Genomic DNA, 26,067 nt, shown 5'->3' with positions numbered 1-26,067 from the left:
AAACAAGAACCATCATCAACTCCTGATTATTTACCTTAATGCTAACAAACATTTTTCACCCATTTTACAGTTCAGATTTCCCACTTCAGAGTTAAACTGAACGCAGCATCTGTTCTCCAGCCAAAACAAAGTGCTGACGTGCTCAGCTCCGCCCATTTTTCCATAAAAGGAAAGTCGGAGTTTTAAGAGAGGCAGAAGAACGGATGGACGCGGGAAGGGAAAAGCAGAAGTCTTGTCAATGTTTATGTTCTGACTGTAATCCGTCTTACAGGCAGCAACGAGGCGTAAAAATCACACGCCACACCTCTGCGTCACCGGGGTGAAATCTGATTTCTGAGCACAGCTAATAACACTCCACAAACCTTCTGGTGGGGTTTTCTTTTTAATTTTATTGCCTTGGTAATGCAACACTAAAGAGCAAATAATGAGCAGAAAGTGGCGCCGTTTGATTTTGGCCATTTTGCATTCCGTAGACTCAGAAGTCAAACTATTACGGAGCAGAGAACGTTAATCTGAGCATCACGTGAAGAATTACATGAAAATGAGGGGGATTTTTTTTGTTAATCATTAAGAACACAGAGTTTTTCCTGATTTCCTGAATTGTATTAATTCCATGAGGGCGAATCATCGTTTAATCCAAACGGGTGCCAACAAAAAAACTTCATCTGTCACAGGTTTTAAAATCCTCATTTGACTCACCATAATAATGAAATTTACTAATATATCTATTACTATTCATTTTTATATCATTAACTACACAAAGATAAAACATTCAATAAATGACAAAAATAAATATAATTAATTAATATATTTTTAAACTTTTTTTTTATAGATCTGTCATGACAAACGTTATTTAGCTCTTTCTGTCGAGGTAGCGATGTTTCTCTGAGCACTCAGTGGTTTATTCTGGATATCATCATCTACTGAGAATAAATAAATTAATTAAAAAATTAAAGATGTACACTGATGATGCATCACTATTGTGTAATGGGGGGGGAGTCAGGGAGCACAGAAATCGTTCTGGAGTTGGGTTTAAATCTGTTTAAGGTGGATTCTAGAGATGCGTGAAACAGGAAGTGTAAACGGGTCACACAGAGAGAGAGAGAGAGAGAGAGAGAGAGAGAGAGAGAGAGGGGAGGAGGGGGGAGTCCTCAGGTGTGCTGGGTTGCCAGTTCTTGGCCGATGAACCTGCGCAGACGCTCCAGGTACTGGGTGTAGAGCTCAATGTCGTTGTGCCCCGCCCCCTCCACCCACAGCGGCTCCACGGCTTTGGGACAGCGCTCGTACAGAGCCAGGCCGTGAGAGAAATCGATCACCTCGTCCTCCGTCCCGTGGATGATCAACACTGGAGATGTGATCTTCGACACCTTCTCTATGCTGCAGAGAGAGAGAGAGAGACGGGAAGAGAGAGAAAGAGAGAGACAGACGGGGGGAGAGAGAGAGAGACAGACGGGGGAGAGAGAGAGAGACAGACGGGGGGAGAGAGAGAGAGACAGACGGGGGGAGAGAGAGAGAGACAGACGGGGGGAGAGAGAGAGAGACAGACGGGGGGAGAGAGAGAGAGACAGACGGGGGAGAGAGAGAGAGACAGACGGGGGGAGAGAGAGAGAGACAGACGGGGGGAGAGAGAGAGAGAGACAGACGGGGGAGAGAGAGAGAGACAGACGGGGGGAGAGAGAGAGAGAGACAGACGGGGGAGAGAGAGAGAGAGACAGACGGGGGGAGAGAGAGAGAGAGACAGACGGGGGAGAGAGAGAGAGAGACAGACGGGGGGAGAGAGAGAGAGAGACAGACGGGGGGAGAGAGAGAGAGACACAGACGGGGGGAGAGAGAGAGAGACACAGACGGGGGGAGAGAGAGAGAGAGAGACACAGACGGGGGGAGAGAGAGAGAGACACAGACGGGGGAGAGAGAGAGAGACACAGACGGGGGGAGAGAGAGAGAGAGACACAGACGGGGAGAGAGAGAGAGAGAGAGACACAGACGGGGAGAGAGAGACACAGACGGGGGAGAGAGAGAGAGACAGAGAGAGAGACAGACAGAGAGAGAGAGACAGAGAGAGAGGCAGACAGACAGACAGAGATGGGGGAGAGAGAGAGGAGAGAGAGAGAGAGAGAGAGAGAGAGAGAAGAGAGAGAGACACCAGACAGACAGACAGACATGGAGAGAGATTTTGAGAGAGAAAGAAATCATCAATAAATCAAACCAAACCTGGATCGATATTCCATATCCATTTCTAACATTTTCCTACGTTACCCACAAAACCGTTCAACTCCCTTCCGACAGCGATGCAGCATTCAGTCTTTAGCATCTCTACCTAAATGCGGCAGCACTTTAACCCTTCACCCCACTGAGCTCTCTCATCTGATCATCACAGCAAACAGATCAGCTTACAGAAACATACCTTCACACTCCGACACCCTGTTCGCGCGTCAGCTCAGACACCGCTAACGAGACGAATCTCTCCGTCGCATCGGAGTCCAGTGTTTATGTTAACATCTCCCTGACTTCAACAATGGATTTCTCATTTATATGATGGTCGGTGAGAAAAGGAATCAGACAAACCATGACTGAGATTGTTTCATTTTTTTTCTCCTCACTCCATTGTAACTGCACTAGCAATAAAAAAAAAAAAAAATCCACCCCAGAGTGTTTTTAATGTCAGAGCGACACGTAAGCGCTAACTTCTCACAGGAATAACGCATGGGGGGGAAACAAAATTACAGCAGCGAGTACATCCGAGGATAAATCACACCATTTTCAGGCACGAGACAGAAACGCTCCGCGACTCGTCTCTGAGGGAAAAGGAAAAAGGAAAAGAAGAGCAGTGGCGCTTTGTTGTTGGGACGGACGGCTGCGATGAAACTAATCATCGGTTTCTAAAAGCAAAACAGCGCTGAAGTGAACACACTCCACTACAGCCTCCAATTATCCTCTCTCACACACACACAGATCAGAACAGCTGTGTGTGTGAGTGAGATGTGGCGCTTATCAGAAATAAAGTGCATCCTTAAACACTGAAGGATTCTTATTAACAAGTAAATTACAGAAAACAAGAGGAGATCATACAGGAAGTCAGGAATAAAACCCTGTGCTCTTCTGTTCGAGGAAAATAATCACCCATGCGGGGAGGCGGAGTTACTGCTCCTGCTCCCACAGTGAAGGTGATGACTTTCCTCTAACAGCACGTCCCGGAGTGGTTTATTCCTCTTACACCACAGCAATCGAACACCGTTTTTAATTAAAGATAATTTCATTTCATTTTTGTCCGTTTATAAGTACACGATGCTCATCGTCTCTTTATTCCTTTTTAATGTCACTCATTTCTCTCACTGCATCCCTTTTATCCTCCTTTCTCTCTTTCTTCGTCTTTAGTCACACTCCATTTCTTTTTTGAAATTATTTCTTGCTCATCCTTTCATTTCCATTCCTTGTTTCCTCTCTCTATACTCCCATTCTTTCCACCTCTCCTCTCATTTCACTTCCCCTTCCTCCTCTTCCTTTATATCTTTTTCTGTTCATCTTCACATCTGCTTATTTCATGCTGTCCCCCCCCACACACAAAAAAATTCTCTCCCTCGTGTGTCTCTCTCTCTCCCTGTCTGTCTTTTGTGGCTCACTCTCTTTGTCTGTCTGTCTCTCTCCCTCTCTGTCTCTCGTGTGTGTGTCTCTCTCTCACCATCCTCCTTTTCTCTCCGTGTTTCTTCCCCCCCACACACACATTTTCTTTCTCTTCCTCCCACTCTTTCAATCCCTCCATCACTTTCAGCTTTCTGTACGCAGCCCCAAGTGCCACCATTTCAGACTTGGAGCAAAAAATTAAAGTTTTTATTGTTTTACTGTTTGTTTTTATTCTCATGTTGTTGTTTATGTTTGGACTGAGCTGCAGAGGAAGTTGGGGCGTGCCCTGAGGACTCACTTGGGGAAAGCGTCGAAGCAGTAGGTCTTCTTGGTGTCGGGGAACGCAACCCTCATGCCTGAGGTGAGCGGAGAGTGCAGGATGACGGCGGCACACTCGTAGCGGGACGCCAGGTCCACCGTGGGCACCGTGCCGATGCTCTGGCCGTACAGGATGATGTTCTCAGGGCTGATACCGTATCTAAGAGGAACAAAAATATTTAAAAACTATGTCAAGTCACGTGACACTGCCTGAGGATTTGAACAGCAATTTAACGAACCCTAACGCAACCGGAGGACAGCTCACTGTCCCGATTCGGACTCTCGGTTCCTCTCAAGGTTCCTGCATAACCTTCTGACATTCCGAGGTCAACACTTCCTCAATCATCATTATCATCAGGGTCGAGATGCAAGATGTTTACTCAACACAGACCTCATTCAGTTTAAACACACAGAAACAAATTATTTATGCACGAAGATCATTTCATTAAAAGGTGAAATTGTCGAATTTTTTGATTCCTTGTTTTTCTTGGAGAAATAACCTGAAGACATGGAGAACATGATTTTTAAAAAATGCATTAAGTCATGATTTTAGCAAAAAGTTATTTAGTTGAAAAAAAAAAAAAACCTGTTTGGGAAAACTGACTTCTGATTCAGAATGCTTGTTAGTATTTGGATGCACTTCCTGTCAGTTATTTTATAGACACTACTCTCCAGGTCACTTTTGATCCTGGGGGCAGAGCTTCATTAGGTCTGACCTTCCTAACCTTGAGAAAAAAAAAAAAAAAAAAAAGACGAATCTTCCCGATTGTACCTGAAAAAACTAGCTACAGCAGAGAGACCACACAATTACAGAAAAAGAAGAAATTAAAATCATTTTGTTTTCTTGTGGAACGCCAGCTGCGAAAATAAACTTCTCGTTACCGTCATGCTGCTCGTCTCTGCCTCATGCTTTACGTTACTGCCTCATATTGGGAAGCTTCACTGATCACTGGGTGGTGTTAATTATTTACACAATAAAAGACGTGTATAGAACGTATAGTGTACATCGTGTTTCTCCCCAAAACTTCCATTATTCCGAAGCGGCTTCTTTTCCAGAAAATATGCAAGCAGGCTATTTTTTTGGAGATATCTCTAATCTGATTTTCCATTTCAATATTTCTCATTGATGCCAAGATGGTATTCTTAAACACAGACATTTTGAACCTTTGTAGTAACTTTTACTGAGAAATGTGTTTGTTGTGCAACTTTGAAGTTAGACCCTGACCGATAAATCACGCCTACAATATCAGCCGATATGAGCTAATTATTGATAAAAAAAAAACACTATCAGTGTTTATAACTGCTGATAAACGGCAATTAAAAGATAAACATCAGGATATCAGATGGATCCTTTAACCATGTTTGGAGTGTTGTCACTGCATAATTGCAGAGTTTGTCCACCAGAGGGCAGACTGTAACTACACTGTTAGCAGCACACACAACAATCAGCCGACCCAAGCGGCGCAGAGGAACCAGGGCGCGGTTCAGTTGGACACAAATTAATAGCAAGTGTACAAATCATATTTTTTTTTAGTTTTAACTGATTATTTTGTGTGCAGTCCCGATATAAACAAAGTATCCTCAAGTATTTAGAGTGATGACGGATTAAACTTCCCCCCAGTTCACTTAAAAACACAAAACTAATAAATGCACATTTTTCCAGATGAATAATTATGAACACAGGCTGAATTAAAGTCATTCTGTTACGTACATACAGCATGAGTCAAAAGTTTGTACACCCCATTCTACTCATTCATTGGTTTTTCAAAATGGGTATTGTGACTATTTTCTACAGTCAAAGTTTTTGTTTGTTTGTAGGAATCATTAAATCAATAAAAATTTATGTCTTCCACATAAATTTATTAAGTTTTATTCCGAGCTTTCGTACCTACGGTCCATCATCAGGGACAGAAAGGAATGTGTTTCACACAAACATCAACAAACTAGTTTAATCAAAAATAACAACAACTAAACTAACACATACGTTATGATAGTGCTGTAGTCAAGTCACTAAACCTCAAGTCCAGGTTCGAGTCCCCAGTGTTCAAGTCTGAATCAAGTCCAAGTCATTAAGGAAAATTTCGAGTTGAGTCCACTATTGAGCCGAGTCGAGTCCGAGAACAAAACTCCAACGGCAACATGTGACCGTGTCTGTTGCTGCCTTTACGTAAAAGCGTCGCTGCTACTGTGTTGGACTAACGTTCCTGCTCGACTGCCTCATTTTAGTTAACAGGCTACAGATAAAAAGCTTGTTCATCGCTCAGCAAGCCCCGCCCACTATCAACAGGGCAATTAACGAGAGTGTTAACACTAGCTAGTTCATCGCTCAGCAAGCAAGCCCTGCCCACTATCAACAGAGCAATGGACATAGCGTGTCACTTCCTTCTCTGGGTGGAGTCTTACCAAATGATGATTGAAGTTCGAGGTCGTCCCCGTCGTCTCCTTGATAGTTCTTCGACATATGGAACACACAGCGGTGCATTTTTTCCCACTGCACGAGGAGTCTGTAGAAGCAAAGCGGACAATCCTAGCGGCGTCTCTCCAGGCATTTTAACGCCATTAACGTTAGTTTGTTCCTGAACATGACGATTGAACAGGTGAATGTGCATTCTCTTGCACAAAATTGGTATAAAAATTAATGTAGATATAAATATCTTATGCCAAATTATTATGGCATGTTACAAAAAATAAAGTCCTCATCTCCAATTTACGAGTCCGAATGCAGTTAACGCACGAGTCCGAGCCTAAGTCATCAGTGCTCAAGTCCAAGTCGAGTCACGAGTCCTTAAAATTAGGGCACGAGTCAGACTCGAGTATCTACAAGTCTGTTATGATGTAAATAAAACAGCAGTGAACTCATTTCTCAAGACCACTGATGAAAGAGAAAATTTGCTGAAACATGGATGATCGCAGTGCACTAACCAACAGAGACTGTGGCAGGAAGATACCTTAAAGTTATCTGCCTTTAATTAAAAAGATAATTTAATCGCTTATGAACTTGATGTAAGGTTTTTAGTTTCTCTCGTAGCATTTATTTGTGTCCTTTCCCCCCTCAAGTCAATGTTTCTTGTAAATTATTTTACAAGCACATGACCCAACATAAACAACAAAACTGTTGTGTGCTATTATTTTCGATGAAACTACTTTGTGGATGTTTGTAAATACACATTCCATTCGGTCCCTGATGATGGACCGTAAATCCGAAAGCTCAGAATAAAACTTCATGAATTTACGTGGAAGACACGTTATTTATTTATTTAATATTTTCTACATCGTAGAACACCACTGAAGACATCGAAACTATGAAACAACATCTGGAATTATGTGGTAAAGAAAATGTGTTAAAAATTTTTGGGGGATATTTTAGATTCTGAAATAAAGTATCCAGTGTTTAGCTTGATGACGCTTTGCCACTGAACTTGATATAAAATCTGGAGCGCTCAGAGCCTATTCGCCGCTGTAGAGACGAGTGAAGCCGTCTGGCCACCATCTTAACGCTCACAGCGCGTGTTTGGTTTGTGTGTTAAACCGTCGTATCTGATCAAATTTGCCCCAAGAAAAGTATCTCCTCACTTTTTCCCCCACTTTTATTACCTCCCCTTATTTTCTCAACTTCACCCACATTCCTTACATATCTTTACAGCAATTATATTATATTGCACGTATACACACATTTTCCCCCTGATTTAGGCCACATTTCCCCAATCGTCAGTGAAATATAAATATGATAAACGTCTCCCATTCATTTTGTACAGAAAATCGTATATCGGACGCCATCTGAGAAATCAGCGGTTGATTGGGAAATATGACCAACCCTGATTTAAGATATTTTTTAAATAAACACCCGGCCAGGTATTTATTTAAAAAAAAAAAACTCCCCTTTTCAGCCTGTCGAGCTGCCCCTATCGTACACCGTATCCGTATTGACTGTTGCCAAAACCAATATGTGTAGTGCATAGTGATTGGTCCATTTGACATGGCGAAAAGAAAGCCGCCGTCTCATTGGTCATTCAGCGTGTTTGCAAAAATGGCGTCCAACGACCATGCCGACTGCAAGTTGTTTTTAATATCTATAGCAGTGAATAACGACACTAAAATACGCAATAAAATGGTGCGCGTTGATTGCTCTAAAACTTTCAAAAAGTGTGTTCATAGAAAACAGACAAATATCAAAATATCAGATATTTGTATAGCCGAGGATGCTGATCTAAAATCATGTACATGTTTTCGTTCATACGAGACACGAAACCTACTGCCGCTGCTGATGAACTTGAGATTGACTTAAGTTTCACTTTTAACTCTGTAGTTTAAATGCAGTAACTGCTTCAGTATTCTCATCTCATCTCATCATCTCTAGCCGCTTTATCCTGTTCTACAGGGTCGCAGGCAAGCTGGAGCCTATCCCAGCTGACTACGGGCGAAAGGCGGGGTTCACCCTGGACAAGTCGCCAGGTCATCACAGGGCTGACACATAGACACAGACAACCATTCACACTCACATTCACACCTACGGTCAATTTAGAGTCACCAGTTAACCTAACCTGCATGTCTTTGGACTGTGGGGGAAACCGGAGCACCCGGAGGAAACCCACGCGGACACGGGGAGAACATGCAAACTCCGCACAGAAAGACCCTCGCCGGACACGAGGCTCGAACCCGGACCTTCTTGCTGTGAGGCGACAGCGCTAACCACTACACCACCGTGCCGCCCTGCTTCAGTATTACTTTTATATAAAAGTTTGTGACATTTGATACTTTAAAGTTATATATTTCTGTGTCAGACATTGATTTTTTTTTTCTGGCCCTATGTAGCGTTAGAAAGATTATTCAAGTTGTTCGGTGCAGATCTATAGTTCTTGATGTTATATTAAATGGAGGGTTTGATTTAGATCTCGAACTTTGTGCTGCGCGTCACGTTAGTGATATTTTGATACTTAAAGTTATGAACTTGCCAGATATTAAATTTTTCTAAAGCATCATTAGATTATTTGCATGTCAAATAAAATTATTTGCTGTAAAATGAATTACACTGTTGCAAGGTTTGTAATATACAGAATGTGTGGGGTTTTATATGGCCTGTCTGAAAAAAATTTCTCCGCAAATACCTAATGATCTTGATGGGACAAGATTTTTTTTTTGCTGTCTACCTACTGGAATTTTCCATACCATGTTACCACCGACAAAGCATTTATTCAGGCTCGCCCAATATACTTGCACTCGATTTAAACTAAAATTATGGAGTTAAAACAATCACACCCATTTTGTCAATTTGTGCAAGTGGGTGTGACAGGTATAGATGAGCTCCATTGTCAACTGTCATTAGCCTGAAGGAAATGAAAATAACTCCTAACCAAACTACAACAATAACTTCTCTGTTTGCATCTGCCTCAGGCGATGGTCCTTCCTTCATTTCAGCTCCTGATGCTCATTTACTCCGTTCGTTTCTCTTTTTGAATTTGAGCCGTTGAGCTTGAGCGCTCACATTCAATATCGAACACATCCAAACTTTGGCTTTGATCGAGTCTGGGACATTTCCATCGAAAATCTGACCCAGTCACAGAGTTCATCCCAGATATCAAGGTCAAATTTTCAACAAAAACAGACAAGACGATGAGACTGATTTTCTGTTCTGGTTTTTTTTCTCTTGCAAACCATCATGACGTGCTATGGCGGGGGATCGATGCAAACGGCACTGTGCACACAAGTGTAATGAAAAATGATCACACGCGATCATTGATCACAGGTGAAATGCCCGTCCACAACCTCTGACTCGACGGTTTGTACAGTTCACTCACTGCTGCACATGCAGCCATTTTCCTGGTCATTTTTCTCACCAAAGACATAAAAATAACTTGTCCAGTTTTGTGTAGCGTCCAGTTGCCTAAATGATCATCCCGAGTGGTGAGACGGTGGCTAGATGGCTTCACTCGGACGAGCCTACAAGCTCTCCAGATTTCACATCGAGCTCAGTGTGCTTTCCACACTATTGGTATCATCTTCACCAGCTTCATGAGGTCGTCACCTGGAACGCTTCTCAATTAACAGGTGTGTCTTGTTAATTAAAAGTTAATTAGTGGACAAGTTTCTTACCTTCTTAATAATACATACAGTAAACGGCCCCATTCTACACCACGACTGTAATAACCCTTACAGTATTATATCAAGAACTGAACTACTGAGTAAAGAGAAACGACATCCATCATTACTTTAAGACATGAAGTGACTTAATTCATAAAAATCATTAAGAAAAAACAAAAACAAACAAACAAAACACTGAATTGAATTCGAAGGCGTGTCCAAGCTTTTGACTGGTACTGTCGGTCCAAAAAATATAAATAAATAAAAGTACATTTTGGCCTGCTTGCCTATTTTTATTTTCTTCACAATATTTATTTCACATATTAAGTTTTTTTTAAAGCTATATAATACCTCTCTCTGAATGAACACACACGTTATCAGTGATAAAAATCCCTCATCAGTCAGGCCTTTTTTACCTTTAATCTTTTAAAGGTGCACAATATATATCAACATTTCCAGGTTAAAGGTCCAAAAGATATCTGTATCGACGTGACGAATCATAAACACACTGCTGCGGTCACACGAGGTGAAAGTGACTGTGTTTAATCTAAACCTGAAAGGAACCTTTAAGTATTTAGTCGTGTATTTGATGCCATGTACACACGTAGCCGGGTATTTTTAAAACCGAACATTTTCCCCCCCTCCATTTATAAAAATGTTTTATCCACACCACCTCGTCTTCGAAAAAAATCCCTTCCACACATAACCGAACATCTGCGTTTTCAATCACATTCATAAGCATTCCAAACCTGAAGATGGCATTATTTCCCCAAATCCGACCCCCTAATCACATCGCCTGTGCTCTTGGAGCAGTAGTTGGGCTTCTAAAATTAAACATGTAAATAGCACCTGCACAATAATTAACGCTTTCAAGGCACTACTCCGATCCATTACTCTTTAGCTAGCCGCACACTACGCCGATTTTCAGCGTACCGAGCCAACTGAAGTCGCGAGTCAGGCGTAAAGACTAGTTTTCGATGGTACCGACTCATCTCACAGCCGATTCGAAAAACTAATCGGGAGCCAGACTGATCGGCGAGAGTCGCTAGCAATAGCCAATCATATCTTTCGCATATAACACGTGACATCATTAAACACAATTTCTAGCGCGAGAAATACGTGTTGGTAGCACCTAATGCAGGTATATACTGTAATTCCATAGACTGAAGCTTTATCCATAGACACAGTGGGCTGGAAAGCCACTCTGCTCAAGTTGTGTGGCTGAATTCCAAATCGCTTTAACTCCCCTATATAAGTGCACTATTTAAGGTTGGGAATAATAGCTCATGCAGCCTAGATAGTGCGCTACATATTCCATGTTGTGTCATTTGTAATTCAGCCTGTAGCATCTTCAAGTGTTGGATTTAACAGTAACTATATCCAATAGCCAATCACAAAGCTATTAAGTTGTCACGTGTCGCTTCAATCGCGACTGCACTCGTCAACAGTCGGGGGTTATGTGCGTGCCCTGTCGGGAGTCGGCTCTGAAATGGGTCGGTTCGGTACCGCGTGGATCGCCGTGGTGTGCGGCTAGCTTAAGTCCATGCTTAATCTGGCTTCTGCAGTAAACAAAGGTCGCACGTTTGACGTCAGGGCAGATTTGTTGTCATTTTTTTGGCGCAGATTGTGACGTTCTAAAACGCAAAACTCCGGTTATCTCTGTCTACACGAAAAGGCATACACGGAGTTTTCAAAAATCTTCACTTTGCCCGGAGTTTTTTTAAATATTCGTTTTTGATGTGTTTTCATGTGGATGACAGGCCAAAACGTAGAAAAATATCTTCGATTTAGCAGATACCCGGCTACGTGTAGACGGGGTCTCAGTCACCTTTAGTGAACTTTTTAAATTCATTCATTCAATACACTAGCAACTTTAAAACCCTTTGTTATTCCTAAAAGTAGGTCATAGTGACTAAGTACATTTAAATGTTAAATTTAGTAACTTAAACAAAGTGACGTCTTAAACGCTCTGTTTAACAGCATTTCGTTCTCTTTAAGACGTCACGGAAAGTGAGAAGTAAATACACTGAAATTTAGAAATTCACAAAATTGTAGAATCCTTTAAGCAGATCTTAAAGCTGTAAATCCGTCGTGTGGGTGTTGTGCGTTACCGCGTGCGTAGAGCCTGCCACGCCGCGTCGATGTCCGCGTACAGGTTCTTCTCAGACGGTTTTCCCGTGCTCACGCCGTAGCCCGAGTAGTCGTAGGAGAAGATGTTGCAGTTGATGCGCGTCCCCAGGCCGATGTAAAAACTGCTCATCTGCCCCAGATCGACAGCGTTCCCGTGGGAGAAGAGCACAGTGAACCTGCACAGGACACACACACACACACACACACACGCTCATTCTGCAGTGTTCAATCATAAAGCGTTTAATAATTATGTCACATCTGCTCCTTTTTGCCTGTAAATAACAGATTTCTATTTACAACTTTTTTTAAATTAAAAGTTGAGCTGTTTCCACTGTGGAATCAGAAACACAACACAAATACATGTGTACATTTAGCATTCTGACACAAAACAATCAAGTTATAAAACTAAATAAGTGAGTAGATATCAAGGATAAAAATAATAAAAAAGATCAAGTCACACAAGGTAAAGCGAGTCTCCACAGGATAAAAAAAAAAAAAATGACAAGTGTTGCCAGGCAAAACAAACCTCACCTGGTAGTACTTATGATGGATATGAAGGAAGATATCACGCGAGAGAGAGGGAAAAAGTGTCCCCTATGGGTCCATATGGCTACTGCTTATAAATTAGTTTTCTGATCCCATGTCCATACAGTAAATACAGCATATATATTTACTCTATGAGGCAGTAGCCACAAAAATGAAGCATAATCCAAAAATGAACAATTAAAAAAAAAAAAGTCACAGAAGTAAAATATACCAAGTGCCTGTACTTTATATTATTCTATATTACAGGTTTTCGAAACTGAAACCTCCAAACCGAGGCTGACATACCAGGGCTTTCCACCAAGGCTCATACTGGCCAGCCATGACAAATAAGTAGCCAAGTAAACACAAAATAAACTCCTGTGCACGCAGTTCCCAGGATTAAATGTATTTTCCACGGACCATTTATTTATTGCAGGACAGCATTATTCAAAAAACGTTCATATTATTATTATTATTATTATTATTATTATTAGCCTAAGTATGCCTGCATAATAAACAAGCTATATTAATTTCTTAGACATTTGCTCTATTATATTATTATTATTACTACAACATATTGCATCTTTTTTATTCATTAGTGTATGCCAGACGCTAATGCACCAATGAAAACTGATTTGCGCACCGAAAATAATCAGTAATAGGCTATACAAGCTCACATATTGCATCATGAGGCGTTCCTGGCTTGTAAATCTCTTATTTTCGGTGCATGACACATTCACGCAACTGAGCATGCTATGAATTAACAACGACAACGGTCTGCAGTGGGGCGACACAATTAAACACTCAGCGAACATTTCTCCATTTGTGCATGAAAATACACTCCAACCACTCAGTTTGGTTTCATTTACAACCAACGATGTCTTTTGATGCCAGCACGTAATTGAACGAGAGAAGACTGGTTTACCGGAGACTAAGCGTTATCTCTGCTTCTGTTCCCTCCGACACACTACTGCCTCCGCCGAGTGTGCGCACACACACACACCGCATGTTGGGGCCACGGATGAGTTACTCTCCCTTGATCAACTAAGTCGGCGGGGAATTTGTGGTTATTATCGGTACAAACAGCGCGAATCACAACTTAAATGAGTGTGGTTCAGTTTGACATTATTGTCAGTCCGTTAGATAAACATTTAATTTTATTAAAATCGAAAATTAATATTTAGAGCCTGTGGGCTACAAAAATAATAGTCATTAAAGTAGCCGGCTGGACTTAATTGTGTAGTCGGCTGTATGGCCAGCAGCCGGCGCTTGTGGAAAGCCCTGCATACACATGCTGTCACCACGACCCAAACTCTTATTTCCCAGAAATGGCCCGGCGCTAGAGCTCAGTGGAACGCACTTTCCCTCTGTAATAAGCATAAAACATGTCTGAAAGCCATTTCTTTAATCTAGTCCAGGGGTTTTCAAAGTGTGGGAGAGTCAGCTCCCCCTCAGAGAGCAAATAAACAACAGCGCCCCCCCACCACAATTTTTGTTGTTGCTATACTTAAATGTTCCATTCGTATTTAAAAAAAAAAAAAAAAAAAAAAAAAAAAAAGGTTGTTGTACACATTTTTTTCTTTTACACATTTTAAACATCTGTGCTTTTTGAAAACATCTTTTTTTACACTTAAAACATATGAGCTTTAATAAAGCTCATATGTTTTAAACGTGTAAAAAAAGATGTTTTAAAAAGCACAGATGTTTAAAATGTGTAAAAATGATGTTACATCTTTTTTTACACATTTTAAACATCTGTGCTTTTTAAAACATTTTTTTTTTACACATTTTAAACATCTGTGCTTTTTTTAAAACATCATTTTACACATTTTAAACATCTCATAGCATCGTTAGCTAGCACCTCTTGGCAGACAACACACTGTGGCAGTGGAGCATCTTCAGATCCAGTCCATGAAAATCCAAACTTTAAATAATCGTGCTCGTACTTCCTTCTTTTTTTGCTTGGCCCAGACTCTGTCTCCTCACTCACTGTAGCTTTAGGTACTAAAAATCCATCCATTTTGTCTCTGGCAAAGGCTAGCTGAAGTTTGCTAAATGTCCGCAATAGTAACTTACTCTGGTTTATTTTTCCTCGCGTTGCGCCCCCCCTGAAGAACTCTGGCACCCCCTAGGGGAGGCGCGCCCCACACTTTGAAAAGCCCTGGTCTAGTCCATTTATTTCGAATGGTGAACCGAATTGTATACACTCACCAGCCATTTTAATAGGAACATGTGTATGCGCACGTGCAGTGCACGACTGTTACACTCTTACATTCTTACAGCACGATGACGTAGTGGCTAGCGCCTCAATATGAGGCAGTAACCACAACAAAAAACATTTTGACCTTTTTGGTGACCTTGACCGGATGACCCTCAAAATGTTGGAGGTTCTATTTGAGACCAACGCCCATCTATCCTGAAAGTTTCATGAAGACTGATCCAGCAGTTTTCCCGCAATATCGTTAACAAACAAAACAAAGAAACCCGACCGAAAACAATACCTCGCCTCCTGGTGGACTCCGTCCCAGGCGAGGTGAACATACACACGGAATCGTCAAGTCTAAATCTGGCTTTTATTATTTAAAGGTTTGTTTTATTTCAATAAAAATCAGCCGATATTATATATTTTCACTATTAAAGGAATCACTAATTTATAATTTATTACACTTGTATAGCGCTACATATGTACATTCGATAGCGCGTCACAATTCAAAAAATACAAACAATAATTATACTTCAAGTCTAAAATCACTAGAAAATAATAAAATAAAAAAAAGTCATTAAACTTCAATAAACTAGTCAGAGTCTGAGAAGCATAAGCTGATTTAAACAAGAAGGTTTGATTGTTTTTGGAAGTTGTTAAATGTTTACACAGGACTTGAGTTCTCTCGGCAAGGTGGTCCAAAACTCGGAACCTGTGTAAGCTCGCGTTCATCCACCAAATGAACTTCTCTTGATCCGAGAAACCACCAAATCATCGTCGTTGTCTGCTCTGGTTCTCTTTAGGGGCCTCTTCGTTAAAAGAAATCACTCTGATAAACCTATCGAGGTCTGCTTGGATTTTAACAAGATTTAATTATGAGCTGATTTCTTTTTTAGAAGTTCCTGCAGTGCTGCTTTAAACACACACGGTTTCGTGTGTGTGTGTCAGTCAAGAAGCCATAAATAATAAAATAATAATGCTTCCTACAGCCTGTGAGCTCAAATCAGATTCAAATCATAAAAGACACGACTTCAGAGTTAAAGTTATTAAAGTGTCATTAAACTTGGAATGATGTGCGCTAAATGGGTGGGGCTTTAGGGTGAGGTTTAAAAAAAGCGATCAGTCTTTAGGATATTAATAATAAAGACATGTGGCTTTCAGGGTCGTTATCATAATTGTACATCCGATTTTTAACATAATGCAAATAAAAATAAAATTCACTTCCTTTTAGAGAATCAGCGTGCACGCGCGTGTGTGGTTTAGTTGGAATTGTGTGATGAGCAGATAATTGTGTTGTAAACTAATTACAGTGGAATGTGTTTTCATCTAAAACATCCTGCCACGTTACTTCCAACATGTTCGTTCAGGTTCTCGTCCCTTTGTGAGCTTGAGAACGAGAAGCGAGATCAGACCCGGCCGAGAGCCCTGCGAGATCAACGTCGCCGTTTTAAGCGTCTTTGATCGCTGTCCGTTTATCGTTTGCGTCAATGTTAAGATTTAACACCATACTGTTTTTAAATCTCGGTCTTGATTGTTTCCTTGGAGCGCTCCATTCATACGGTGACAGGAAGCGAGGATGCCTAAAAATCGTGGGAAGGGGCGGGGCTTTCTACAGAGTGTCAGTTCATATCAGAGAGCTTGAATCACCGACATGTATTTTGCAGAGCGTGCGTTCTGATGTTTATACGTGAAGCTCAAGCAAACACAAGGCTGCACAGGTCTGATAAAACGTCAAGTTTTCACTGATTAAACATCGTGAAATTAGCTGATTTAAAAAATACAGCACGGAAATATTACAGTTTGATAAATGGCAAGTAAAATTTCAAACATGCGACAAACAAAATTCCCTGATTGGCCTCATTTTTATTTAAAAAAAAAAAAAATCCCCTGATTTTCCATGTCTGGAATACACTCCTCTAAAATCCATGATATTCCAGAAACTCCATGATCCATAGGAACCTCGCATCATGTGGAACATCGACACTACAAGCCCATGGGCTGTGTGATATATCATATAAAAAAATATCACGAAATTAGTCGGCGTTTCTATGATACATTATGTCTCACAGGACAACCACAGTAGGATTTTTTTTTTTAAATAAAACATCTGCATGTTGCATTTATAAGGATACACAGCACCATTAAAAAGGGAGTTTGATGATTATTTTGATTTAAAGTCGACAAAAAGTCATTGAAAATACTCGGAGAAATATTAACAGTTACACTTTTTCAGAAATTTAGTAATTTTTAAAAGAAATATAGTTAGAAAAAGAGATATTGTAATAACTGTGATGGTTTTTAAACGTGTATCATGACAATTTATCATCATAACGATACTAAAATCACACCACCCAGTTCTCGTGCGACAGGGTTAAAAATCACGGTTCATAAAAAAAAACTCATTATTAACGTGGGCGGTCACTGAAATGCTTTTATTGCCTTTCTGTGCGTCTTTCAACAATTAGCACGAAATAACTAAAATATCCAACCCGGATGTTGTTACCATGGTAACATGGTTAACCACCACTGTGGGCGTGATCCTCCACAGCGCTAATCAGCCTGTGACTGAAGACTGACTTTTCCTGTTTGACGAGTGTCAACCGATGGAATTCCTCTCACTCTGTACTTCCTGTGTGGAGTTATCTGTGTGTGTGTGTGCGCGCGTGCTACACAAATAATCCGGCTTTAAAACACAGCGGGTCTGGAAAAAAAAAAAAAAAACACACAATGACAGATCACCAAATCTCTCTCACTCTCACACACACACACACACACACACACACACACACACACACACACAGTAACAAAGGAAACAAAGAGGTGATGACTGAAGATGAAGAGAAAGCGGGGGGGAATATCTGAGTGGCATTTAAAGATAGCACACACACTGGGGGAAGGAAAAGGAGAGCAAGAGGGAATAAAAGAGGGATGAGAGAGAAAGAGAGAGCAGGAAGACCTGAGTGGCTTTTAAAGAGAGCACACACTGAGGGAGGGAAAGAGAGAATGACAGCAAGAGAGAGAAAGGGAGAAAAAGAGAGAAAGGGAGAGAGAGACAGAGGTAGGGATAGAGAAGGAAGAAGAGAGAAAGGGAGTGAGAGCGATCGAGAGGGAGTGAGAGAAAAAAAAAGAGTGAAAGCAAGGGAGAGAGAACGGGAGCGGGGGGAGAGAGAATGAGAGGGGGAGAGAAAGAGAAAGGGAAAGAGGGAGAGAGAGAGAGAGAAAGGGAACAAGAATGGGAGAGAAAGAAAAGAGTGAAAGAGGGAGAGAGAGGAAGGAAGAGAATGCGAGAGAGAGAGAATGAGTGGGAGGAACAAGAATGTAAAAGGAAACATGTATGTAAAGGTCATGAGAGGAAAAACAGATCTCCATGTGTGATGAAGTCTGACACACACACATACATATACACACACACTATATATAGGCCGTCCATCGTAAATGATGATGACGACGATGATTTTTGGGAATTTACGTGGAACAATAACGTGCGTGGGCTGCAAGGCCAGCTTTAGATCTGCATAGTTTCCCACAGAACGGGCATTCATGAGCTGTCTCTGTCCACTTGCTATGTCTAACTGCATGTGCTCTGAGATATCTTGTCTTTCTATCCTTTTCAACTGAGATCTTGGCCTGATGTATGGTTGCTCGCCATTTAGATCTATCAAGAGCACTTTCTATCCATGTGGAGTCATTTATAGAGCACATCTTCAGTATTCAGTATACAGAATAAACGAATACTGATACGAATGCGAGTCAGACCACTGCTTTGTTTTTTGTTTTGGGGTTTTTTGATGAAAAGCTCGTCAGAAAAGTTCACAGGGAGTCGGGCTGAGACTCGGGGTGCGCAATTGGGACCGAGATCCTGAGGGACGAAGCAAAAAAGACAGACAGGTGAGAAAGCGAGGGAAAGATAGACAAAATATATATAGAGGGAAACAGAGTCAGAAACACAGCCGGATGAGAGAGATACAGAGAGGGATGAAAGAAAGAGAGATGTATAAGTAGACAACAAGACAAAGTGAAAGAGTCTCAGTGAGATAAAGAAAGAGATAGACAGATAAAGAGAGAGAGACCAAGTGATGAAAGACAGAAAGAAAAAAAAAAAAAAAAAGTGTTGTGTTCTCGAGAGGTTTTACCTTCGGTGTGGCTGTTATCACGGATTACAGCTTCCCGAGTAGCCGCCTGGTCGGGGTCACAGCAGTTCGGTTCAACTAGGATTTTACATTGCTTAAGAAATATTGTGGGCGGGATACAAACAAAAATAATCGATCTGAAAATGACAGAGGTTTAACTTGAAAGCCACGGAGAAAGGCGGAGTCGGAGAAAATCGGCGATTCCCGAGACTGTTAACGATCGTCCCAGGCCTGTAATGTGAGTACACACACAGATACACACATCCCATGATTCTCTTCCAGACGGGAAGTACGGATTTGCTTTCTTCTGAACACCGCTGTACAGCTATCATCTCAAGGGCTGGACAATATGATCAGATGATATCGATACTGTGATATAATAATGATAAAGAAACACAACGATTATTATGAAGTGTGAGTGCTTTAATAATTCCTTGACGTTCTGTTGGTGAAAATGATGGATAAAGATCGGTACAGTGATGTTTTGTGCCTCGTCGTCTCCACGTGTCAGTGTCTCACCGTGCCGTGGGAGCACAGCGGATGTACATGCAGCCCACTCGGTTCCCTCGACTCGAGCGTGTCAGGAACACTTCAGTGACGTCCAGCTCCCGCTGAGAATATTGAAACTCGGCCCGTTCTGTGAGATGGAGCTTCCAGCGCCCCTCTCCTCCTACACCACCACCAGGACCACCTCCTCCTCCTCCAACACCACCTCCTCCACCTCCAGTGCCGCCTCGAGAACGCAGACCAGGTGCTGTGGTGGAGCTGGTGGACACCGGGCCCGTTTCCAGATCGGGCAGGAGGGTGTAAGTGGGCTCAGGGGGCAGGAAGGCCAACTTAGCAGCGATACGGCTTGGGCATGGAGGGCAGCAGAACAGGCAACACAGCTCACTGACAGACAGGCCATTCATCGTCAACTGGAGGGGAGAGAGTGAGAGAGAGAGATTTAAATAGAGAAAAAGAGACAGAGAGATGTATATAAATAGAGAAAGAGAGAGATGATGTAACAGAGAGATGATTCAACACTATCACTGTAAAGCCTCCTACAAAAGCCATTGTTTCTCTGTCAACCGAGTGCTGCAGCTTTTCCGGGACTGGGAGCGGGACCGAGTTGACTCAGATTCAGCTTTAACCCAGATTACACAGACCTTCATAACAACACGCAACCAACCAAAAGACGGTCACAGAAAGAGCATTATTTTATTACAACAACAACAACAACAACAATAATAATAAAAACCCAGGGTATTACCTCTAGACCAGGAAAAACCTCATCACACACCACATAAATAATCCCTACTCCAATTCATCACCTACTTAGAGAACCTAATCATGCTTAATAATAATAATAATAATAATAATAATAATAATAATAATTCCTCCTGAGCAAATGATCCATTCCACGATTACACCCTGAGCAGAAAACCCCTCAACTTTATTCCTTACGCTGTGTGATTTTTGCTGAGCCGGAGCCGATCTCTACCTCTGCAGCTCATGAATAATTAGCATAGAAATGAAACACAACCCTATGGACATGTACAGAAAGAGAGCTCTAACCAGGCCATGGTGCAAAAATACATCACCGTTACACATGTAAAAGATCACATGAGGTGTGGTGAGGTCAGGAATACTACATACGACAAGAATATTATATAATAAAACACAGCAAACAATATTCACGTCGATAATTAACATGTCATTCATTTTGTTTCTAAAAAGTCAGGAAGTCACGATATGAGACGAGAAGGTGAGACGTAAAACTTAAAGTTACAGCTTTAACTCTGGAACCGGAGACTCCTTCCAAAAGCACGCATGTTTATTCTGTGAATTATTAGTGGAGCGTCATCCCTATGAACGAGCTGTTACTATAGAAACGATAATGTATTACAATGAGCACGTTAATACGAACCTGTGCTACTTAGAGAGGTACTGTTAGAAAGAATTAATCATCAACACCTTCTGACCAATCAGGAGGCAGAACTAAAAAATAGACTTTGTATGGGGGGAAAAACAAACAAACAAAAAAAACAAAACCCTCATTTTATATATTATGTAGATTGTAACCAAACAATTCAAAATGAAGCAACATTATAAATAGAATAAAAAAAAACTGACGTGAATAACAATAATAACCATCAAACAAATAATTATATTAGATAAATACAAATATAAATGGACTAATAATAGTAATAATAATAATAATAATAATAATAATAATAAAACAAATACATTTTATAATAAATAATAATAATGGGTAAATGACAGAGGATCACAATTCTTTATAAACAATTAAAATTAATTATTACTATATTATTATAACACTATTATACAATAAATCAATAAATGCACCTAAAGCAGGTCAGTGGAGTCAGATTTAAGCAAACATTATAAATCCTTCATGCAAAATAATGATAATTTCAAGTGTTAAATAATATCTAACACATTTAATTATTTTTTTTTCTTTAAATAATGCCAAAGGCGGACTGTTTCACACCTCAGAGCTAATCAGCTGTGCTAGATCCCAGAAAAGCTAAGCTAACCAAGCTAAAGCTAACCTGGAAACACCGCCGACTCCTCAGACGATCAGGAATAAATTAGCGGACATTTCCTCCTCTTCCTCCTCCGCAGGGGACCGAAGTGATGATGGAGCAGTCGGGGAGAGACAGCGTGTGATGGCGGCTGATGAGCGAAAGCAACACCGAACTGTCATTGATTAGCCGCGATGCTAACAGAGCTGCATTCAGCTGCCTGCCTCCTACTACTACCACAGAATCTTGCCGCATCCGGAAGTGACGTAGGATAAAGGCGGCGGAGGACGAGGAGGAGGAAGAGGAGTGTCCGCCATTTTACTTCCCACGTAATGCTGGGTTTGTTTGTTTATGGTAGAGAAACACTGTGTACAACTTAAGAATGAAGTCATAAGGTCTGATATGACAAAAGTAAAGTCGTAATATATGGAGAAAAAGATCACAACATCACACTTGAGAATAAAGTTCTAAAATATGGAGAAACAGTTTTAAAATGTGATTTTACATGAAAAAACTCAATATTTAAAAAAAAAAGTCACAGTATCTTATATTACGGGGCGGCATGGTGGTGTAGTGCCTCACAGCAAGAAGGTCCGGGTTCGAGCCCCGTGGCCGGCGAGGGCCTTTCTGTGCGGAGTTTGCATGTTGTCCGCGTGGGTTTCCTCCGGGTGCTCCGGTTTCCCCCACAGTCCAAAGACATGCAGGTTAGGTTAACTGGTGACTCTAAATTGAGCGTAGGTGTGAATGTGAGTGTGAATGGTTGTCTGTGTCTATGTGCAGCCCTGTGATGAACTGGCGACTTGTCCAGGGTGTACCCCGCCTTTCGCCCGTAGTCAGCTGGGATAGGCTCCAGCTTGCCTGCGACCCTGAGATGAGATGAGATCTTATATTACACATGCACTAGTGTTTTACTTGGAAATACACCACTCGCCATTCGTATTTTTCATCCGAGCTCCATCCAGGACATGGAGAACCAAAACCATGACCTAAATCTCTATATATCACTCATGAGGAAATCACTGATAAATTGATGTTTCGATAAATTTGGGGACTTCTTGTTTGTGAATGTGTCAATATAATCAAAAGAAAATCACATGATGGCTTGAAGATATGAAGTTTATCTTCTCGTGTTGGAAAAACTCACGTTTTTCATCCGAAACACATCGCCGATCTGAGTGACATATTTAAATAATATTGGCTGGCTTTTTTTGTGGTCTATCAGATATATTCCATTCAGCTAGCACGATACTGAACGAGTCAAAGACGAGTAGCTGAATGGAATATATCTGATAGACCATGAAAAAAGCCAGCCAATATTATTATTATTAATACACATTCCTTTTGGGTGTTCAACACGTCTTTCAAAATTCTCTCAAAATCTTCCGTATTTAATGAAGCAAACCTGGTGGCCATGTTTGTTTACAAATTGCCCCAGTCGCTCACTCGCTAGCGCGGAAGTTTTACATCTCCGATGTGTGACGTCATGTTGTCTTGACAACCATGCAATATCGTAAACCGTATTCAACGCTCATTCTCCATTGAGTAGAGTGATGTAATACACGTAGGATAAGCGATATGCTAACAATATTGCATGCTATCAAACCAAATTAATGAAACCTGCTAGAAGGGAATAGAACACGTTTTAATTCCATGGCAAAAGCATCCTGTGTGTATAACAATTCCTGATATTTAATTCCAATGACATCACTCCCAGTGTTTTCCCCCTGACTAGACGTGCATACTTCTTTTTTGTGGATGTGTCCATACAATATAAAGAACATTACACGGTGGTGCAAAGATATCAAGTTTATCTTCTTGTGCTGAAAATATTTTCACTCGTTCACTTCACTCACTCATGATATACCCATTCACCACTTGAAGATAAATTTCATATGTTCATGCAGCTGTGTAATATCCTCTATATATCCATCCATCCATTATCCATAACCGCTTATCCGGTACAGGGTCGCAGGTGAGCTGGAGCCTATCCCAGCTGACTACGGGCGAAAGGCAGGGTACACCCTGGACAAGTCGCCAGGTCATCGCAGGGCTGACACATTGACACAGACAACCATTCACACTCACATTCATACCTACGCTCAATTTAGAGTCACCAGTTAACCTAACCTGTTAGGTTAGCCTCGGGCTGTGGCTGGACAGCAAGCTGGACTGGACTTGCAACACCAACCACCTGTACAGGAAGGGACAGAGCAGGTTATACTTCCTTAGGAGGCTGCGGTCCTTTAACATCTGCAGGAAACTCCTGTGGATGTTCTATCAGTCCATGGTCGCCAGTGTCCTGTTTTACACCGTGGTGTGCTGGGGGGGCAGCACATCCAAGAAGGACACATCCAGGCTGGACAAACTGATCAGGCGGGCCGGCTCTGTGGTCGGCATGAAGCTGGACTCTCTGGTGACGGTGGCAGAGAAGAGGACTATGGACAAACTATTGAACATCATGGACGATGCCAGTCACCCTCTGCACACCGTCATCAGCAACCAGAGGAGCCTGTTCAGTGACAGAATGCTCCTTCCCAAGTGCAGGACGAACAGACTCAAAAACTCCTTTGTCCCTCACGCCATCAGACTGTACAACTCCTCTCTGGGGGCGAGGAGGGGTAACAGGAGGACAGAGGATGGGAAGGAGCAGTAGCCTAGCTTAACAATAAGCAATACCGGACAATGTGCAATATAATGTGCAATATCTTTCCTGCTGTTCCCCCCCTTCTCTTCCCCATATCTTATTCTTTTATATTTGTATATGTAAATACTTAATTTATTTTAATTTATCTAGAAGTTTTCTCTATTTCTTTTCTCTGTTTATCTGTAATAATGCTACTGGAATCTTAATTTCCCTGAGGGAACCCTCCCAAAGGGATCAATAAAGTTCTATCTAATCTAATCTAATCTAATCTAATCCTGGAGGAAACCCACACAGGCATGTGGAGAACGTTTAAACTCCACTCGGCCAGGTTCGAACCCAGAACCTGCTTGCTATGAGGCGAGAGTGCAAACCATTACAGTATTAAGGTGAAAAAAGCTCCCCAAAAAAATCTAAAAAAAAAAAAAAAATCACAATATTTTAAAATTAAAGTCATGAGAAAGTCAATCTGATTTTATGACTAAAAATGGCAATATTTTGAGAATAAAGTCATATAATGCCTGATATCACAAAATACAGAAACATATTGAAAAAAGTCATAATATCTGATATTTATGATAAAAATATTTTGAGAATACAGTCGTGGGCCAGTTGGTGTTGAATAACTTTTTTTTTAACCTTCAATAAATGAAATGATTGTTCAAAAACGGTTGGTCTGGGTCTTATATTAAATGCTGTTTGAAGATTTGAAACAATTTATCACACCACATTTGTGCAAAAATAGAAATGCGGAAGGGGGCAAATACTTTTTCACAGCACTGTACATAAACACGGACCTTGTTGGAAAATGGCAACACACTGCTTACCGCAGAGGATTCTGGGAAAGCTGAGCCGGCCCCTTTAAGGTCCAAAGAGAGGCTGGAGCTCCGTTTCTGTGCCACGTGCGTGACGTCAGCGCAAGATGGCGGCGTCGTCTTGCGTGAGGTGCGTGGGGAAGGTCGGCCGGCTGCTTTCACGCAGCTCAGCGGGGAACCCGGTGCTGGGCTCCACGCGGTTTTCAGCGCGAGCTCACAGCAGCTTCCCCCGCGCAGTGAGGCGGACCGGAAGCGGCGGGGTGGCGCTCAGGTGTGTGTTCCTGCTCGGAGGCGGACTCGGTTTGTCCCACACCGTTAAACTCACACTGCAGAGACACCACGCACAGCAGCAGCAGCAGCAGCACAAGGTAACGCAGCCCTCACCATCATCACCAGCGGCATAATTAACTGATAACAACTCATCAGGGTTATTTTACAATCAGGGGACAAAGTTTGTGTCACAGGGGTCCAAAATTCACATTGATTCAAACTGGTTCTTGTAGCAGTTTTTAAGTGAAGGACAAGTTAAAGAACAGATTTCAGGTAATTTTTTGATGGTAGTTTTGTGTAATCTGCTATAGACCCTTTGCACTGACGTCACCCGAAACCGGAAGTAAACAAACCCTGCGCCATATTGGAAGACCAACAAACTCGTGATTAGGGGGAAATAACGGCAGCGCGCGGTATGTGAACCCACGAGGCACTTGATTCATCAAAAACCTACAATGGTAAACTTTTGTGCTGTGTTAGGGTGTTCCAACAAAACTGATGGGAAAGTGAGCAAAGGGGAGCAAACCAACGCTACGTTCACACTGCAAGGCTTGATGCTCAATTCCGATTTTTTTGTGAAATCCGATTTTTTGTGAGGTCGTTCACATTAACAAATATATGCGACTTGTATGTGATCCTCAGTATGAACGAAAAGCCACCTAAAAGTGTTCCGCATGCGCATTGCAGGATACGACGACGTCACACGCAGTGAGCATGGCCAGTGTTTACGGAAGTAACCTAAAGTTTCCTGTGTATGACAGTAGCCAGCATGGAGTACCTGGCGATGATGCAGTTGTTGTTGCGACGG

The 26,067-nt window shown here is 41.6% G+C and overlaps 2 protein-coding genes across 3 annotated transcripts in view; one reads left to right on the top strand and one right to left on the bottom strand.

Moving 5' to 3' along the window:
- Window positions 1-25,255, bottom strand: part of abhd17ab (abhydrolase domain containing 17A, depalmitoylase b) — a 25,640-nt gene extending 385 nt beyond the window's left edge. The window contains exons 1-5 of one of the 2 annotated variants that reach the window (XM_060932569.1): window positions 25,002-25,255; window positions 19,525-19,922; window positions 12,129-12,323; window positions 3,920-4,099; window positions 1-1,377 (exon numbers count right to left, since the gene is read on the bottom strand). The exon at window positions 1-1,377 is cut by the window's left edge and continues 385 nt beyond it. In XM_060932569.1, coding sequence (XP_060788552.1) covers window positions 1,152-1,377; window positions 3,920-4,099; window positions 12,129-12,323; window positions 19,525-19,916 — 993 coding nt within the window. In that variant the 5' untranslated portion in view covers window positions 19,917-19,922; window positions 25,002-25,255 and the 3' untranslated portion in view covers window positions 1-1,151. Of the gene's footprint in view, window positions 1,378-3,919; window positions 4,100-12,128; window positions 12,324-19,524; window positions 19,923-21,560; window positions 21,780-25,001 lie in introns of those variants that run through there. The other variant, XM_060932568.1, reaches the window with a different exon arrangement.
- Window positions 25,060-26,067, top strand: part of ptgesl (prostaglandin E synthase 2-like) — a 14,294-nt gene continuing 13,286 nt past the window's right edge. The window contains exon 1 of the mRNA XM_060932567.1: window positions 25,060-25,357. Coding sequence (XP_060788550.1) covers window positions 25,097-25,357 — 261 coding nt within the window. The 5' untranslated portion in view covers window positions 25,060-25,096. The remainder of the gene's footprint in view (window positions 25,358-26,067) is intronic.

The sequence above is a fragment of the Neoarius graeffei genome, chromosome 10 (assembly GCF_027579695.1).
Source record: "Neoarius graeffei isolate fNeoGra1 chromosome 10, fNeoGra1.pri, whole genome shotgun sequence".
Taxonomy (NCBI): Eukaryota; Metazoa; Chordata; class Actinopteri; order Siluriformes; family Ariidae; genus Neoarius; species Neoarius graeffei.
The sequence above is the reverse complement of the archived record's forward strand: the minus strand, read 5'-3'. Positions and strand labels throughout refer to the sequence as shown.